At 35.2% G+C, this 18,622-nt stretch overlaps 3 protein-coding genes across 5 annotated transcripts; all 3 read left to right on the forward strand.

Moving 5' to 3' along the window:
- Window positions 1-203: 203 nt before the first annotated feature.
- LOC142533547 (WAT1-related protein At4g08300-like) lies at window positions 204-3,107 on the forward strand. Its single transcript, XM_075640361.1, has 7 exons — window positions 204-456; window positions 684-746; window positions 1,513-1,629; window positions 1,939-2,179; window positions 2,276-2,434; window positions 2,509-2,660; window positions 2,772-3,107. The coding sequence occupies exons 1-7, from the start codon at window positions 242-244 to the stop codon at window positions 2,977-2,979; spliced, it is 1,155 nt and encodes a 384-aa protein (XP_075496476.1). The 5' UTR covers window positions 204-241; the 3' UTR covers window positions 2,980-3,107.
- Window positions 3,108-3,462: 355 nt separating this feature from the next.
- Window positions 3,463-15,048, forward strand: LOC142533546 (uncharacterized). Of its 3 annotated transcripts, none has more exons than XM_075640359.1 (19): window positions 3,463-3,953; window positions 4,747-4,813; window positions 4,987-5,109; window positions 6,386-6,588; window positions 6,707-6,874; window positions 6,993-7,349; window positions 7,601-7,677; window positions 7,762-7,846; window positions 8,850-9,062; window positions 9,392-9,451; window positions 9,950-10,029; window positions 11,103-11,419; window positions 11,540-11,631; window positions 11,712-11,841; window positions 12,413-13,584; window positions 13,663-13,952; window positions 14,152-14,319; window positions 14,423-14,594; window positions 14,629-15,048. In XM_075640359.1, exons 1-18 carry the CDS (start codon window positions 3,720-3,722, stop codon window positions 14,547-14,549), a joined length of 3,963 nt encoding a protein of 1,320 aa, XP_075496474.1. In that variant the 5' UTR covers window positions 3,463-3,719; the 3' UTR covers window positions 14,550-14,594; window positions 14,629-15,048. The 3 variants fall into 3 exon arrangements, with proteins under 3 accessions (XP_075496474.1, XP_075496475.1, XP_075496473.1); XM_075640360.1 differs by having other exon boundaries at window positions 3,478-3,953; window positions 6,993-7,091; window positions 7,170-7,349; window positions 14,423-15,048; XM_075640358.1 differs by having other exon boundaries at window positions 3,478-3,953; window positions 14,423-15,048.
- A 1,367-nt stretch (window positions 15,049-16,415) lies between these two features.
- LOC142533302 (uncharacterized) lies at window positions 16,416-17,809 on the forward strand. The gene is made up of 3 exons (XM_075640028.1): window positions 16,416-16,965; window positions 17,180-17,301; window positions 17,506-17,809. Exons 1-3 carry the CDS (start codon window positions 16,627-16,629, stop codon window positions 17,654-17,656), a joined length of 612 nt encoding a protein of 203 aa, XP_075496143.1. The 5' UTR covers window positions 16,416-16,626; the 3' UTR covers window positions 17,657-17,809.
- Window positions 17,810-18,622: the final 813 nt, after the last annotated feature.

Raw genomic sequence — 18,622 nt, forward strand, 5'->3', positions numbered from 1 at the left:
AAATTTATTGCAGATTTAAAGAAGCATACCACGAATTAAATGAGTTAATATTTCGAGGCAATGGAAAGATGAATGTTAAGAATATAATCGATATGCACAACCACAGTCTCGTCATGGGTTCCAGGTTCACAAATATGACGTTGTATTTTGGGAATCAAAGTTGTGCTTTATGTTTTGCTTTTGTGGGTATAAAAAGGCACAACATTTATGCTTGTGTATTCCATGCGAAGAGAGAAATCAAATGGGTTGCCAAAGTCTATGGGGACTCCTAAAATCGCCTTTTCTCAACAAGTTGAAGCCTTATCTGGCCATGGTTTCGCTTCAATTTGGCTACTCCGGAATGTACATCATCGCCCTTGTTGCTTTGAAGGGTGGATTTAGTCACTGGATCTTGGTTGTCTATCGTCATGCAATTGCCACCCTAGTTTTTGCTCCATTCGCATATTTTCTTGAAAGGTACACACACACACACACACGTATATTATATATGCGTGTGTGCGACAAAACGATCACGAAAATAAGATAAAAGTTATATCATGAGAAATTCGCATGGAGCGTAGGTCCTGCTATGGCACCACATAGTTATACTTAAGTTTATATGGTAAAATGTACTAGCTGGTAGTTAATTTTCATATAGTATGTGAATATGATATTTAATGTGATGTTATTTTTATTTTTTGCAGAAAAACAAGGCCTAAAGTGACAAAATCAATATTATTGAAGATAGCTGTGCTTGCTTTCCTCGAGTAATGTCCTCCGACTTCTCACATGTTTTATCTTACCGAAGCTTACAGCAACAATATATATTCTTTGTTAGACATGCATGTCTTTAATTTCATATATAATAAATTCGCCTCAAATATTTTTTTAAGGGGTAATAATTTTTGTGATTAACTAAATTGTTTCATTTTGAGTTTTTTTTAATTATTGACGTGATGTCAGACATGTCGTTATTTTTTTGCTCTATGTCGGCATTTTTCAACATTCCATCTATATTTTCAAGCGCTGGCATATGTGAAGGAACTATTAAAGTTCTACTTGAAGAGACTATATGGTTAATAAAAAAACATATTTTTTTATTATTCTAAAATAATCCATACTATTCGTGGCAGTTTGGTAATTTCAATATGACAAAAACTTGTGTGAGACGGTCTCGCGAGTCGTATTTTGTGAGACAAATATCTTATTTGGGTCATCCATGAAAAATATTACTTTTTATGCTAAGAATATTACTTTTTATTGTGAATATCGGTAGAGTTGACCCGTCTCACAGATAAAGATTCGTGAGACCTTCTCACAAGAGACCTATTCTCAATATATAGAAAAATTGCATAATGTCACTAGTGTTTTGCTTTCCGATTCCATCTAACTTAATTCGAATATTTCTCTTAATTCTATTATATGTATCCTTCTTTAATTTTTCGTTTATTGTTCTTGCAAGCCATTATTATATTCTTGCAATATTAAAATAATAATTTTTTTTATTAAACCTTTTAATTGATTAATTAACAGGCCGGTGCTGGACCAGAACCTGTATTATATGGGAATGCAGTATACGTCTGCTACATTTGCATCTGCCATTGTTAATGTTCTTCCTGCCTTCACTTTCATATTGGCAGTAATATTCAGGTACAAATATCTCTCCATTGACTTTAATATAAATTGATAAATCTTGGTCACACAATGCTCGAATATATTGGTCGTGAGATCAGAAGCATTTCACGTTTCTTTAATTATTGTTTTTGAAATAAAATTAAAGATCCCTCAATTTAGTGTTCTTGAAATTAGCTTCATGTTGGATCAATCACCTCGAGTGATTTAATCTATTTGTTTCAAAGGTAACAGGAAATCATAGGCGAAAGCCATGTAAATTTTTTTTTTATATATAAAAGAATTTCTAAATGAATTTAGTGCAAACTTTTTGGTACTATTCCTCAGGTTGGAGAAAGTCAATCTAAAAAAAACGTACAGCTTGGCTAAAGTGATCGGTACATTGGCGACAGTGGCGGGAGCAATGATAATGACATTATACAAAGGCCCCATTGTGGATATTCTGTGGTACTCTCACGGCGGCGGCCACCAAAAAACCGCTGCCGTCTCTGCTGATCAGCATTGGATCACAGGCACTATTATGGTGTTGTCTTGTATAGTGGGCTGGTCTATGTTCTTTATCTTGCAAGTGGGTTTTTTTTATTTATTTATTAGAGAATCATTAAATTATTGCTGCATTATCAGTCTTGAGATCGAAAAAAAATGGAGTTCAATTTTTGTACAGAATAAAACATTGAAGGAATACCCAGCAGAACTATCTCTCACATCTTTGATATGTTTAATGGGGACGGTGGAAGGTGGAATAGTCGCCGCGATAGCGGAACCACACAGGAGTGCTTGGGTTATTGGATTTGATTTAAGGCTTCTAGCTGCTGCATATGCTGTGAGTTTATTTTATTTTTATTTTTAAAAAAGAGAAGATTACAGCAAATTAATATTTATTTTGATGACAAAAAGGGAATAGTTTGCTCTGGAATTGCATACTACCTGCAAAGTGTAGTGAACAAAGCAAGGGGTCCGGTGTTCGTTACCGCATTTAGCCCTTTGAGTATGATCATTACTGCTATCTTGGGAGCCATTGTTTTGTCCGAGCAGGTTCACCTTGGAAGGTAATTATCTAAATGATGTTAAATTTCACTCTGAATTTTTTGAGTTATCTCGGCAAATAAGGCTAGTGAAGTGATTGATTAATTTTGGGTTCTTTTATTTTGAAATTGTAGTTTAATTGGAGCCGTCGTTATAGTGTTTGGACTTTACTCCGTGATATGGGGCAAAAGCAAAGAGAATGTTGATTCAAAGGGATTAACGAGTGATATGACTAAAGCCCATAAACTGTCTGATGGTGTCGGCATAAAAAATCAAGTGATTCTTGATAAAGATATCGAAATTGGTGCAAATTCAAAGTTTTTATCACTCCAAAAGACATGAAATGCTAATCAAGATGACATATAATTTTGACATATTTTGTAACATATTACTTATTATTCAATAATTATGCCACTTTATCATGATGTATCCCTTTTTAGATATTAATGTACTTTTAGATATTAAATATACATTATATGTGTCGAACGTAAATATAATTTAGAAGAACCAAAGTTATTCTTGCTTTTGAATCATAAGAACAATTAGCTCAGTACATGCATACCTGGTATTCATCATGACAAATACATATGCTATTTGAGATTGTATTCGATCTGTAAAGGAACTTTTTAATATGGCAATAACTAACTAATCGATCGGGACGGGGATCGGGACGGGGATGTGTCTTTAGAATCCTAATAGGTCAGGTATTCAGTCTCGACTTATTGTCGTCCCTGATGATTGTAATAGTGTGCATTGTGAAATAAACCCGATCCAAAAATTACAAATTGGGCCGGGCAAAGTATAATCGACGACAATGTGCTCAAGTCCAGAATACAAGCGCGGGAAAAAATAAAAAAGCCAGAACCGCGCGGGAAATCCAAACGACAGATAACCTAACGCTTCCACCGGTTCCAGGAATCCTACCACTTTCAATATTTACTTTTTGCTCCCTATTTCAGGGGTGAAAGTGCGATTCAGTTTTTAAGTATTTCTGGCTCACCAATTCTCTCGTGAATCGAAATTCCCCTTCTCCCCGACGTAATCGAGCGAGAGATCGGTCAAAATCCAACCTTAATTCTGCTATGGAGGGGATGGGAGTCAGGCGGCGAATGGTACAATCCACGCTCTTTCCTCACAAGGAGAGCTCAGTCAAGGAAGCTGAGAATTGCGATCTGATCCAAATCGAGGTTGGAAACGGGAATAAAGAAGAGGAGGTGAAGGAAGAGGAGGAGTGTGGCAGCATAGAAAAACGCAGGAAAACTAAGAGAAAGCCTAATTCTGAAAAAAAAACGACACCGCCAGGTTCTTCTACAAAGGTTTGTGGTATACCTCGTACTTTATTAATTGCTCGACTTGATCGGCACTTTTTGCTTGTTTTGATGAAGAGCTTGTTGTTGCTACCTCAATGAGTTTAGGACATTGTCACTGGGAAGATTAGGGAAAATAGTGGATCGAACCTTCCTTTTCCCTTTCAAAAAATTAATATTTTTTGACTTGCGGATTAATTAAAAATACGTAGCGGCAATTTTTTCAAATTTTGAACCCGTGGCTGGCGAAACGAGCACGAAATGCGAAGAACCAAGTAAAGTGTTAAAGGGTCCATTTATTTTCTCAGCATTTAGAATTGGGTACTCAATGGTTTCAACCTCAAATATTTTCCAAAAATTTATGATTTTTTGTGCTGGTGCTTTATAGTAAATAATATTTTGTCCTGCACGGTGCCGGTTTGGTACTAATGAGTTTGTAAGCTTAGTAGAGGCTGTATCGAGTTAATTGTTGCCTGGAGTGCTTGTTTAGTCTTCTTGATGATCATAAGACTGCTGTTGTTGTAATTCTGTCTCTGGCACACACTGTATTGATGTTTTTCTAACAGTAATGGTTTTTTGTTTAAACAAGTTATATTAAAATGCTGATTCAGTAATTCAAGAATTCATTAAATCATGAATGATTGTAAATACAGCTAAGTATACAACTGGCATAAGCAAGTATTTGGCATCTGTATTGCATGGTTTTTACCTGAATATATGGTGATAAATAAAATTTAGTTGAAAAATTACGTATAACCCAAGCAGCCTTGTTTCCTCTCGCTTTCCTGTGCTTTGAGTTCAGGTTAAAAATATTAGCCAGGAGACTTCAAGCAAAGAAGTGGACTTTGATGATCCCCCAATTACTATTAGTAAGTGAACATTTATCAATTTCATCTTACCTTTTGTTTGATCCTTGTCAAGCAACAGCGGGGATTATGTTAATATTGTCGCTTCTCGATTTATAATGTCATGGGATATTTAATAGGTGAAGAAACATGGATTAAATGGTATATGACTCTATTGCTTTTTAAATTTATTGTAGAGTCAAGTTTTTTTGTGAAGGCCTCTGAACGGGGGCAGAACAAGAAGCAGCGAAACCAGCTGGTCCATGTTGATTCACCTGAAAAAAATGATGAATTTTGTTCGCCTTCAAGCTCCGTTGCCAGTATGTTTTCTTAGCTCATATTTTAATTTTGCAATGGCATGTCAAAATGTGGTCTTAAAGAGGATTTGTCAAAGAAAATCTTTTGAGAGGTGCCAGATTAAGTAATGGTGATGATTTATCCATTCTACGATGAGCACCCATTGGTACTAGTAAGTTTTAAATATAATGGATTAGAGGGCCTGACTAATTGAATTGCTCTATGCTTTTCGCTTCCTCTGTGTAAGGGACTGACTTGCAGGCTGCACAGTTTTTTGTGGGCCCTAATGTATGATATTGTTTTAGTCTTTTAGATCAAATGAATAAAGTTGGGAATGATTTAGCTTATATGCAAAAGAGGGTAAAGTGTATTTTGCCCCCATTGATATTCAAAAATAGCTAAAAAATCCCTTGAAAAAGATAGACACATAGTCTATCTGATTCTAAAATATGCATCTAAAAGTCCTTGTGATTGAACACACACATGTTTTTCATTTATAATTTTTGGACTCTTTTCTTTGCAATCTGTGACTCAAATGCATGTCTGAAGGTTTTTGGTTCTTCTCCGTCTAATAACATCTATGAGAAAGAAAGGTTTAAAAGGTAACAATTAGCACAAATCATCTTCTTTTATTACATTTGCAATTTATATGAACGAACTTCCAATTTTAGTAGGCTAAAAGGTGTATTATGTTAGCGTGGTTGATTTAAAAGTAAAAGAACTATAAATACGTGCAGAACATGTGCGTACTTGTGCGCCATCGGAAGACATCGAGGTTTTAACAATAAATTTAAAATCACAGGGTTTTATGCCTATTTTTTTCTTAAGGGTTTTGTGATTACTTTCGAGCATTACAGGAGTCAATAAGCAGTTAATACTTGAAAAAGGTAGAATTTACAGAGATCATCAATTTTTTGATTAGATATATTCAGATCTTTGGAAAATTCTTGAAACTGTCAAATGACTCCAAAATCCACCCCCCTTAAATAGGGGTAGGGATGGAATCTATATAACACCTAATATTTAAATTTACAAGTCAGTTTTTTTCTGTGTTTTTAATTAGATGCATCTCTATTGGTAAAGAATAATACATTCAAATACTTTTTCCTTCTCAATCCATATCACCAGCATGTAAATTTCCTTAATTTATTCTTCTAAAATTTTATGTTGTTATCCGCCACTCTACATGATGACGATGTGATATAATACATGTACGGCATTTGACAAGTGAGAGAACTCTGTAGATTTTTTATTTTGAATCCTGCATGCCTGAATATTTGTTAACTATGACTCGGTTAGATGGAAAAAGTACACCTCAGAAGCCAAAGAGGCAGCATAACGCTAGTCCAAAAGAGGAAAAAATGAACTCAACGCCGAGCAAAAAGACAAAAAATGGTTCCAGAAAGTCGTGTTCAACTGAAATTGCATTTGAACTTACACCGGATGAACAACAGTTGCCAACAATCCCTAATCTAAGATTGGAGGCAAAATTGACTGCAGAGGTAGTTAATATAAATTGGATGTTTTTCTCTTGTCTTGCTCAACACCTTCTGGCTTTTAAATGTGTTCAAGAACTCTGCATGATAATTGTCGGTTTTGAGGATTTTCTGCACTTTTTAGGAAAATTCTCGTATATTTGCTGGAAAACAAGTACATCCATTTTTCACATCATGGAAATCGGGGAAAAACAACCAAGACTTGACTGGTTCAGATAGCAAGTGGTCCTTTTTTGAGAAAAAGGAGAAAGGCATTATTTTCAATCCTATCCATGTATTTGAAAATGTTGAGGTATTTATCCAATTGTTTTTTTTTAATCCAAATTAGTGTTTGGGATGTCATTTGTCTTTTTTTTCTGTGAAAACATTTTAGTAAAAAAATATTTACCATTTGTAATCTGCACACCCAGGAGGACCACATAAAGCTTGATTGGGGACATTTGCGATTTCCAGAAACAAGTGTCAGCGATGCTCTTTACTATCAATGCTCTCCAGTTTATGAAGGATCAGTTGAGTCTTTGAGTTTTGATAATTATTTGAGTGGCTCTCGTTTCACACGAACTTCATTACACCCAAACTCTCATCAGAGCTCTATTCAACTGAAAGAGGTTTCAATGTGGTCGCTTGATCAACCTGAATGTTTACATCCTATTACATCCTCACCATCGGATGGTAATAGAGTACTATGTGATGCATACCTGAAGGATGTGGATATGATAAGATACAACAAAGAAGAGATACTTGCTTCATCAGTTCAAATTGCAGTGGTAATATTCACTTTCACTTCTGGTGTTGTACTCACGATTTCAGAATTGGAATGTCTAGCATGACACGACACCTATCTCACTGGACATTTCTTTCTATTGAGCTCCTTTAAAGAAGTGTCTGATGCATATGAAAATTCACTGGAATTATTGATGATTCTTCTTGTATTTTCTTTTAAAAAAAGTTATGTCTGGTCTATCATGGCAAAATCAATGTGAACATGGCCAGAGACCATTACTTTCATCATTGGCAGGATCTCACACTTGAAAGCAATGATTTATTTGCTGGAAATTCTAGCTGCGGAAACTTGGATTCCAACCTCCAGGAAAGGTAACATATTACTTTTTCCATGGAGATGTCATTCCTGTTTATATCTGACCATTTTATCTGTATTTCTTCCTGCTGCCAATCCAGGATTATGTCTAATTACAATACCAGTCACAATCAGCATGAAAATTGCCTATGGACCGACAAATACCGACCTCATAATGCCAAGCAGGTTTAATTTCTTTTACGTGACATTCGACTGATTTTCAAGGCAATTATATGTATCATTTCTGTAGGATGTGTTAGTGATAACTTCAATTTTCTGAAGAGACCAATTATGTATATCTCTTTTTCAGTTGATACACGATATTAAAGTAGTGTTTGCAATATCTTATTTTAAGTGTTTCCCAGCTTCTACATACAATTTCCAAACATTTATTGGCCAGAAGCTTGGAAGCATTTAAAATAAGCTTTTGCAAACACTACCTAAGTAGTTTGCATGTCTGCTTCTCCATTTTAGCAAGCATTTACACTTTTTTTCCCCAAGTGAAGCCTTCTCTATTAATTACAGTTTCTTGCATCTGTCTGTCAAATTCAACAGCATTAGTGGGTTCTTGTTGAAAGTGCATTAAAAGTTTTTCTAGTGTAGATCAATTTTTTCGCTTTAAATTTGTGCTTCATTGGTAGTAATTGAAATCCAGACATAGAGGTCAGTTCAAGGAACCTAGATTATATGTTTTAAAGCCAAAAGAGTTTAATTGAGCATAACTTTGATGGGATGCTTGATGGTTTCTTTACGGCACAATTTTTAGTTTACTTTACTCTATGTTAGTCTACATTTCATTCACTTTATTTAGAATTATTTTGGTGACTCAAGCAAACTCCTCTAAAGCAAAGCACAAAGTTTTCCATTAATTGGTATCAATTCGTGTCTTATTGAGCTGCTCTGTGGAAGCAGCATGTTATACCTTCTTTCTGTGATTGAATACCGGACAAGAAATCATTCCTCACCTACTTGGAATCCTATAGGATGCCTTGTTGATGTTGTCAGTATGCTTATTGTTTAAGTTGAGCATTACTTTTTTCTGTTACCCATTTTGGACGAGTTACTAGTCTATGGGAACATGATCAATGCTTCCCTATTAATTAGATTATAAGCTCTTAAAGTTTCTGATCTTTGACATTCTTGATCTTTTTGTCTCTTTTTTAATACAGTCATATGAATTTCATGACAGATATGTGGTAATGGTGAATCAGTGAAGTTTTTAAGTGAATGGCTTCAACTCTGGCAGAAAAAGGGTTCTCCGGCGAGTAGGGGTTACATTGATGAAGATAAATGCCTCACTCAAGATGATGGTCACTACTGTCTGCAAAGTGACTGTGACTCAGATACTACAGATGGTGACGACAGCTTGAAGAACGTTCTCTTAGTTACTGGACCGTTTGGGGTATGTAGCAGATTTCATCTGTTTCCTGCTTGCTCGTTTGTAAAGTTTGATTTTGCCTGCGAAGTGACTGTAATCAATTGACCGGACGTAGGAAAAATAGCTAAAAAATAAATTGATCCAGTATTCCACCTTCCCATTTTTCCATTACCCTTTTAATATCTGATCAACAATTAGCTTAAAAGTTCCATCTCTTTAATAATTTATGGTATTTTCTGGTATTAGTTCCTTCTTGTGAACATACTATATCAAATGCATAAATTTCCTTTTTCAGCAGTTCTACTTTCGAAGCTTATTTGATTGTTGGTATCTGAAAGAGTTGGCTTTTGCAGAGTGGGAAGTCTGCTGCTATCTATGCTTGTGCAAGAGAACATGGATTTCAGATAATTGAGGTACTTCTTATACTGGAACGACTTTGCTTAAGGTTCACGCTATGCAACTTTGGTATACATCAGTCATAAATACCTTTTAACGTCATGCCACGTATGAAAATGATTTGTTAGCATGCAGTTCATGTGGCAGAATGTAAAACTGAATTGTTATCCATATGTCATAGTTAGGAGATTTTCAGTTGTGGCATGGTTGAATTCCCATTGTTCATTCCTCCCTCTGTGTTTAAACCAAAAATGGATTTTGTTTATCATGGTTCATGGGTAAGTCAGATCCGAGATCTGTTGATTGATATTTAGGATCAAATGTTTGACGCCAGTGAAGAAATTGAATCGGTTGCTGACTACACTCCTGGAACAAACTTTAACTTGTTTATTAGCTACCTCTGCTTTATCTGGAAAATAGTTCACTAACTCTATTGCTCTATATGACCTTACCATTTAGCTGTATAAAAGCTGTGAGGACACAAGACATCTAATTTATGTTTCTGGTCTGTCTAGATTAATGCATCAGATTGGAGAAATGGAGCTCTTGTAAAGCAAAAATTTGGCGAGGCTGTGGAATCTCATTGGCTTCAACGGTTTGTCTCAAACTTTTCCTACATTTAACGGCCAAAGTTTTTACAAAAGCAAGTGTCTGGTTTTTCTCTTGCTAGCAGAAACACATTCCTGTACTAATTTTTATTGTTAATATGGCTGAATATATATATGAGATAGCTTAGTGAAAAACTGAGAACCAAAGTGAGATAAAGTTTGAAGAAAGTAAAAGGACTCCACATGAGAACTCTATCCGGTGTTTGTACAATACTGGGTTTCCAGAAGAGCAGGTAGATGGGGAGGGACAAAAAATATCAAATAAAGGTGCTGTGTAGGTGATAGACTACTGGATGGAATGAGTGCACGAGCTAAAGCAACTAAAAATTCTGAATGAAAGCCTCTTTTTAAATGAATCTCATTTGGAAGGCTAGTTTGTAACTTTTGTATGGTCAATCAGGAATACACATTACTGATCTTTGCGGCTCCAATGAGTCAATGTCGAATGTTCGTTTTCGCTAAAGTGGAGCAGAATCATACCTTAGACGGGAGTTGTGCTAACGTATTGGATAACTCATCCAGCATTGATTTCTAGTCTGCTCATAGCCAGTCTCCATACACTTATCTCTCACATTTACTTGACTTTATAATATTGGAAGATAGAGATGGGTCAATGTGTGGGTGTCTGAAGCAGTATTTTCTCTATGAATTTTACCTCATGAGATTCGATTTCATTAGCCATGTATGAGTTGCCATTAGTACTCTATACAGCCTTCTAAGAAAATTGTATTTCATGTGGTAAAATTGCTTGATATAAGGAAGTTGTTGTAATAGGTTAACATGTGTATTCGTTTCTCGCGTTTAATCATTCAAAATCCATTACAAGAAAATGTGGGTGGTTATTACTCTCGCAACATAAATTTAGAGCACATTGAAGTATCAAGCGCTAACCATTTTAAGTTTCTGATACTAACCATTTTGAAAAATGAATGTGTAAGCATATCTGTTGCAATTTTGATTTGTTTTTTTTTAAATTTAAACTAATCTTGGAAGGCTAAAATGAAATAGATCTTTAGTAGGAAAACAAACTCGTATATTTTTTCGCCTGGTTTTCTTTCAGAACATCAGGAAACCCTATAAATTCGGACAAGTCTCTTTCAATGTTCTTTTCGCCTGTCAATACCAAGACTCATTGCCCTGACATGGAAGTTTTGGAGATGACACCTTTATTGGATAAGGAAGATTCACAAAATGCTGATGCATTGTCGGACAAAATAACCTCAGGAGATAACCTTGCTGATAAGTGTCAAAATGGGAATAAGACAATGATTCTTTTTGAGGATGTGGATGCTACTCTATGTGAAGATCATGGTTTTATATCGACTATACAACAACTAGCAGAGACTGCAAAGCGGCCCATGATATTAACTAGCAACAGTAAGAAGTTTCATCCGTCATACTTACACCCTTATTTTCCTTGCCAGTTGACTGGTTAATTGATTGTATTTCTTTCTTTCTTTCCGTTTTTCTTTTTGTTTTTGTTTTTTTGATATGCAGGTAATAGTCCTGTCCTCCCTAAGAGTTTGGACAGGTTAGAGTTGAGCTTTTTTCTGCCATCATTGAAAGATCTTCTTGGACATATTAGTGTGGTATGCATTCCTAGTGAATTATGCAATCAAAATACCGTCTGAGTACTTTCCATCCAGACTATATTATCACACCCTTGTAGATTTGTGCTGCAGAAAATATCAAAATCCATCCTTTCTTGGTGGAAAGATTTGTCGATCATTGTCAAAAAGACATTCGTAAAACCATCATGCTTCTTCAGTTTTGGTGCTGTGGACAAAGTACGAAGAGAGGTTATAATCATTGACCAATACTGATGTTTCAATTTCTCTCTGTTGATAAAGTTGTGATGCGTCTTGATGGATTTACTAGGCATAGATCTTCTATTTTTGAACCAATCCTTATGTTCTTTGGTTTCTCCTGTCAAAAATTAACCATCAATTTTTTTCTTTAGATAAATGTGTCTGCCCAATAAGATAATAGATGCTTTCTGGCTTCTTTTGACCATGAGTAACATTTATGTATAAATTCAAGGATAACATTCAACTAACTGCTTTAGGCCTCATTGCCATTCATGTACATTGAAATGAGGACTTGGAAATTTATTCATAAGCTTAAATCCTAGAAATCAATTTTGTTATATTTCATCGATTCATCTGCACCAATACTCTGCGTGTTCTGTGAATTGATGGAACCAATTTCTCTCGAGTTTTTCCACCAGGTTTCATGTTTTATTCGCATTCAAGTACTTGCATATTGCATGAGTATGTAAAAATTTTGGGCTTGCTTAATTCATGTTATTATTCTTGTTCAACTTGCTTTGCCATCTTGATTTCATGTACACCTAATGTATTAATTGTCCAGGCAATAAACTTTATACAACATACAACCCGGTTCCTTTTGATCTTGACGCTGGGCACCACATCCTACCTAAAATGATCCCCTGGGGATACTTTTCACAGCTTTCCGAGTTTGTGTTTAAGGAGGTTAATTCTTTAGTTTTGACAGAAGAAATCCCAATTAATTGTGAGGAACTAAATGACAGTATAGCAGAAAATATCCGTAGGAAGAATGATGAACTAGATCCCTTTGTGGCGAAAAAGAAAGCAATGTTAAGCTTGAACACATCGCATCAGGATGAAGCTGAATATACAGCTTTTGATGCCAACCTTGAGCTTTTCGATTCTTCTTGCTCCCCTATTGCATTTGGACGGCAACGTCGTCGGAGAAAAACCAATACAGTTCTTTCTTCAGATTCTGAAGATGAGTTTTTGGGTGGCAGTACTCTCCTAGATTCAGGTGGATTACTAGATGTCGATGTCAAAATGCTAGCTTCCCATTGCTTAACGACTCAAATAGGCCCCCTTCCAACTGAGCTAATCTACAGTTCTGTTGTAGACAAGTTGGAAGAACACTGTTTTCAGCTTTCTGAAGGAGTTGATTATTCATGTATGGATTACATCTGCAAGTCACCCAACATATCGTGTGTGCCAGAATCATCATATGTTCCCGAGACAGAGCTTATCCATGATACAGATCTATACTCAACAACAGTATCTTATGGTCATTTTGCAAATGCAACTGCTGCTAATTCATTTGTCCAAGATACATTACCTGTCCTGGAAGCTACAGTTGGTGCCTACTATAATGAATCATTCCATGCAATTCCCACTGACCAGGAAATGTTTGGAAATCATTCTGAGACTGGTGTAGCTTTTGTCTATCAAGAGGAGGTTGGAGAGTCTCTATCAAAATGTGAGGCAGATGTCCCAAGAGAGTATCAAGTGTTAGACGAGTGTAGTTGTGTGGATTTTGTAAGTAGATTGAAATCCTTTGACAACCAACATAAAACTGATAATGTTTTTGATTCTGTGCAAGAATCCTGGAATCGGTTGCGTAGTCAATGCAAGGACTTGAGGAATTATGTCACTACAGAGGAGAAAAGTTATTGGCAAATTCTGAAATTGTCGCATGGAATAACTGATGTAATTTCAAACACCGATATCTTACTCAATGATTGCCACACTCTACTCTATGTGAGTGCTCAATTCCATATTGATACTACTTTCTGCATATGATTTTGATGAGCATAATGATTTGTTTTTATATCGCAGGATTCTTTGCGACCATTGATGAGTCCATGTGAAAAAACTCATTCATATAGTTTTCATGATGACCAATTGAAGATGTCATCTGTTCTTGCTCAACATGGGATGTGTTTTTATGCCAAGGAAATTGCGTCTTTAGGGTCAATCACAGGATCTGCAATCAGCTTGGATCTGACCACAGAAATGCTATCATCCTCAGTAAGCTCGATTGCGCTTGGGAAATTGTCTAGTCTGGAGCGCAAAATGGTTGAGTTATCAGACACAAAAACAACCAAAAGCTCCAATCTCTTAACATGGTATGATGTTTTTAACTCACCCACCATATTTGGTGGCACTTGCCATGCTGCTTTTACTCGCCATATTTTTATACGATAATGCAAGTGAATTGCAGAACGGCCTAATTCATCGGCCTAATTCAACGACATACGGGGTAGCTTTTGGTTATATGCAGCTTCTTGTTATAATGCTATTTTTGTAATTTTTTCTGCAATGCAGCAAATCAGATCCACATATTTGCAATATATTCGAATCTGTAGTTCAATCGAGATCATACCTAGCAGTGAAGGGTGAAGCATTTCATGAATACCTTTCAACATTAAGCCAGATTTCAAGATTTGAAACCTCTCGTTTATCTGAAAGCGTTGGCAATAACAAACGAAGAAGGTATATTTTGCATGTCCGAGTGCGAGTCCAGCAATCATATAAGTTGATTTGTAGCATTTATATCTATAATTGATTTGCTAATAATATTATCCTGATCTACTAGAGCCCGTGCTTCTCGCCATTATTTGACTTCCGGCTCATCAACAATGTCATTAGAAGAAATATCCTACCTGGAGCAATACAATGCCTACAAATTGGATGCTTCTCTTGGCTATGAAAATTTCAGATGAAAGGTCTCAAATAACGAAAGCTAATCATGTTGACGACGGCTAGCCCAGTTAAACGACAGCCATTATGGTTCAGCTGGTTCAGTTAAACGACAGCCATTATGGTTCAGCTGGTTCGATGAACCTTCGGAGTAAACAGGATTTACAATGAGTTTCCCTCCCAAAATTGAATAGAGCACAAGATTATGTTGACAGTTGACTATATGTGCAGCTAAAAAATGCCTCAAACTTGGCAATTTGTCATGATTCTTTGGTAACCAATTAGGACGTTGGAAGCTGATTGGTACAGTTTCTTCCCCTTTCAATTCACATAACCCCCTTTGATAATGAATTTGTATAATTAGAATCTTACAATGTAAAACAGTCACAAAATTTTTCAAAAGAAAAAAAATAGAGTACCGTTAATACCATTGATTTTCTCTTTGAACATGACTGTATCGATTATTTTTGAAGTTCTGTTTGATCAAAAGATTAAAGAATTGGAAGATTACCGTGTGTTCAAGTACGACTGTATTGCGAGGAGATTTCTTTCACTTGTAAACTAATATTCTTACATTTCGTTTCAAAATTTGAGACCATATAAGTAAAGACATCGACTGAATGTTACTCTGACACCCCTGGACAGGACACGAAATATCGGACAAAAAATATTGTAAAGAAAAACGTACAACAAGGCCCGGAAAACTTGACTCAACACAAACAGAATAATACTATATAGTATATATACAATAATAATATATGATGCATATTTATAGATATAGAATCTTTAGATTTTTCTCTTTCTAGATCATATCCGTGAAAACGAATTGGAGGGCAGAATAGTACATAAACAATGTAGAAAAAAAGACCGGGGAGTATTTTTGGTTTGTAATTTATATATATTCTTAAATTTTTAATTTTATTAAATTTGTATTTTTAGTCTTATAATTTGTAATTTTTTTATTTTTGTTTATGTTACAGTGAACTTTTTTTTAATTCTTGTAATTTGCAAATTTTTTTTTAAAGTTTTTGGTCTTTTAAATTTTATATAGATTTTTTTTAATCTTTTTTATTAAGAGAATATGATGAATTCAGGTAAAAAAAGAACAAATTTTTTTTAAAGACATATACGTTATATGAATAAAATAAAAATCTATTGTAACATGACGAGATTACATTTTTCTTGTTTGCTTCCTTTCACTTTGATTACTTCATTTTACCTTTTTATTTCGTTATGTAATAATGATAATAAGAATATTAACATTAGATTTTGTAGCTAAATTAGTTTTCTCATAAAAAGTGATACATATCTTAATGCATTCAATTTCCTCGTGAATATACTTTATCTTCATGAGTCACGGACTTAATTACGATTTGAGAGTTAATTGTTATTGCCTTTTAATTAGTCAACAATCATTTTGTCCATGCTTAGATTTTGTGTGTAACATAAATCAAAAACTTATGTGAGACGATCTCACATGTCGTATTTTGTAAGACGGATATCTTATTTGAGTCATTCATGAAAAAGTATTACTTTTATGCTAAGAGTATTTATTTTTTATTGTGAATATCGGTAGGGTTGACCCGTCTCACAGATAAAGATTCGTGAGACCGTCTCACAAGAGATCTACTCATAACATAAATTCGAGAATTAAAAATTTGACCAAGTGCTATAAAATTCATTTGCGATAGATGGGTTCCAATATTTCTTTCAAATTTGAAATAATAATAAAAATTTGACTTTTTGAAGAGGCGAATTTCAAAATTGCCTACCGTTTTTTTTATTTTTTTTGTCTACAGACAAAATATGGATGTTAAATTCAACCTTTTTTCCCCGAAATTTGAACAAATGATTTATAGTTCACCGTATATTTCGTCATCTTCCTTAAATTTTGAAAATTTGTCCACAAAATAGCCAGAGATTCACGTGGAGCAATTTAAAGTTACGTTAATACCACTCTGACTATATGTAGCATTTAAAAATAAGAACTTTTCATCACACCCCACCGCCTCCCCCTGTGATTATGTACATGCATTGACTCATAGTTCAAGAAAAACCAGCAATCTTTTCTGGTTCAAAAGTTTAGAGCAGAAAACAAAAATGCCAAGTTCAGATTCATTTCTACGGCAGCTAAGTAGCAAAGAAGGATATCGGAAGTCAAGTTCCAAGAGATGGGGCGGGGTGGGGTATGGGCCGGGTAGCTCGAAGCGAATGGAAGGGCTGAGCAATGTGTGTGAAAATGGGATGTTTGTTATGAAGAAAAGAGTGATGGTTTTAGTGGATCAATCTTCATATTCGAAGCACGCAATGATGTGGGCTCTTACTCATGTGGCCAATAAGGGAGATGTACTCACTCTGCTCCACATTGTTCCTTCTTCTTCATCTCCTAATTCTCTTGCTCCCACACTTGGTTCACTCTGTAAAGCGTCTAAGCCCGAGGTTAGTTCACAAACTTATGATCGTATTGCAATTTGCTTTACTGTGCGGTGAGATGTCAAGATGTGTGTAGATTACCGTGGGATTCAAAAGATTTTAGCTTTTTCATTATCACTTGATATTGTCATAAACATTTTGTTTCTATATTCTTCAATAGAACATGGAGATGGGTTTTTAATAATTTTCATTTCGTTTTATGGGATTTGAATGTAATAAGGTGGAAGTAGAAGTACTAGTAATCGAAGGACCAAAGATGGCTACTGTGAAGAGCCAGGTGAAGAAGCTTGAAGTTTCTGTTCTGGTCTTAGGTCAGAAGAAGCTCTCCCCATTACTCCACTGGTTAGCTCATTATCCATTTATCATAGCTTATCCAAATTTTTGTAAATCCCCAAATTCATAGCTTATCGGAACAAGATCTCACTCATGATATCCACAGATGAAAAATATATAATACTGTACAAAATGTCACCAATATTACATGAAATATTATTTGGTATATGGATTCTTAGTTGAGTGTGCTTGTGTTGTCTGGAATTTTGGCAGCCTTTGTTTGAAAAGCGGGACAGAGGAATTTGTGGAACAATGCATCAATAAGATGGAATGCTTGACAATTGGAGTTCAAAAGCAGAGCAAAGGAGTGAGTGGGTATCTCATCAGCACCAGATGGCACAAGAACTTCTGGCTCTTGGCTTAGATATTAATGATTTGTAGAGCTTTCCCCAAATATGTGTATTAAATTTCATAAAATTTAGTCTCTATTTTCACATTTTTAACTATTATATATGTAATATGTATATATGATTGGTTATATATCTCGGTGGCTAAGCAAAAAGATGGTTTTGGGTTTTGTCAAGAGTAAGAAGATGCGCTGTTTGTAAGCATTGCATAAATTTCTTCTCGAAACGGGCATGTTGGTATTTATTTTTGGTTCCATATGTCCATCCGGAGACAACTACCATGAAATTTCTAGAATGCACGTTCATGCGTTGAGGGTTACATATATCGATCGAGCCTGTCACTTAGCTTGACTTTTCCAGAATGTATTCTCAGATAACTATCGTGCTTGAACGCCTTCCGAGTTTGTGTTTGACAAACTCTAGCGCAAATTATAGACTTCCAAAATTGTCTACTTTTTTGTAGGTTTTTTCATTCCTTTAAACATCTTCCACACTCTTACGCTATAAACTCTCACCAATACAAATAATACTCAAACACTTTATATCACAAAATATATACTTTAGTCATATCCCCCACTATTTATTAAGTACAAGAGACATTTACTAACTAATAATTTGATGTGATTTGGTTACGTCAAATTTCAAAAACTTCGATCTACCAGTTAACCTATTAGAAACTAACCTTAAAAAAAATAAAAAATAAAATAAAAACTTCTCATCACCTCCAACCAAAAGCCTCATTTACATCTCTTCCATCAAAAGACGGTCATAATTTCCACCATACTTGGATGTTATCGGTCCGATCATCTAGCTCGCGCTCTGAGACCGACCTTGGCGACACTCGGGTTAATTCTTTATGGGAGGATGATCGATGACACTTTATCTATGAGACGACCCTACCGATATTCACAATAAAAAGTAATACTCTTAGGCTGCGTTTGGTTGCAGGAATAAAATAAACTAATGATTAGTATGTAAATGAT

The sequence above is a fragment of the Primulina tabacum genome, chromosome 18, assembly GCF_025594145.1.
Source record: "Primulina tabacum isolate GXHZ01 chromosome 18, ASM2559414v2, whole genome shotgun sequence".
Classification (NCBI taxonomy): Eukaryota; Viridiplantae; Streptophyta; class Magnoliopsida; order Lamiales; family Gesneriaceae; genus Primulina; species Primulina tabacum.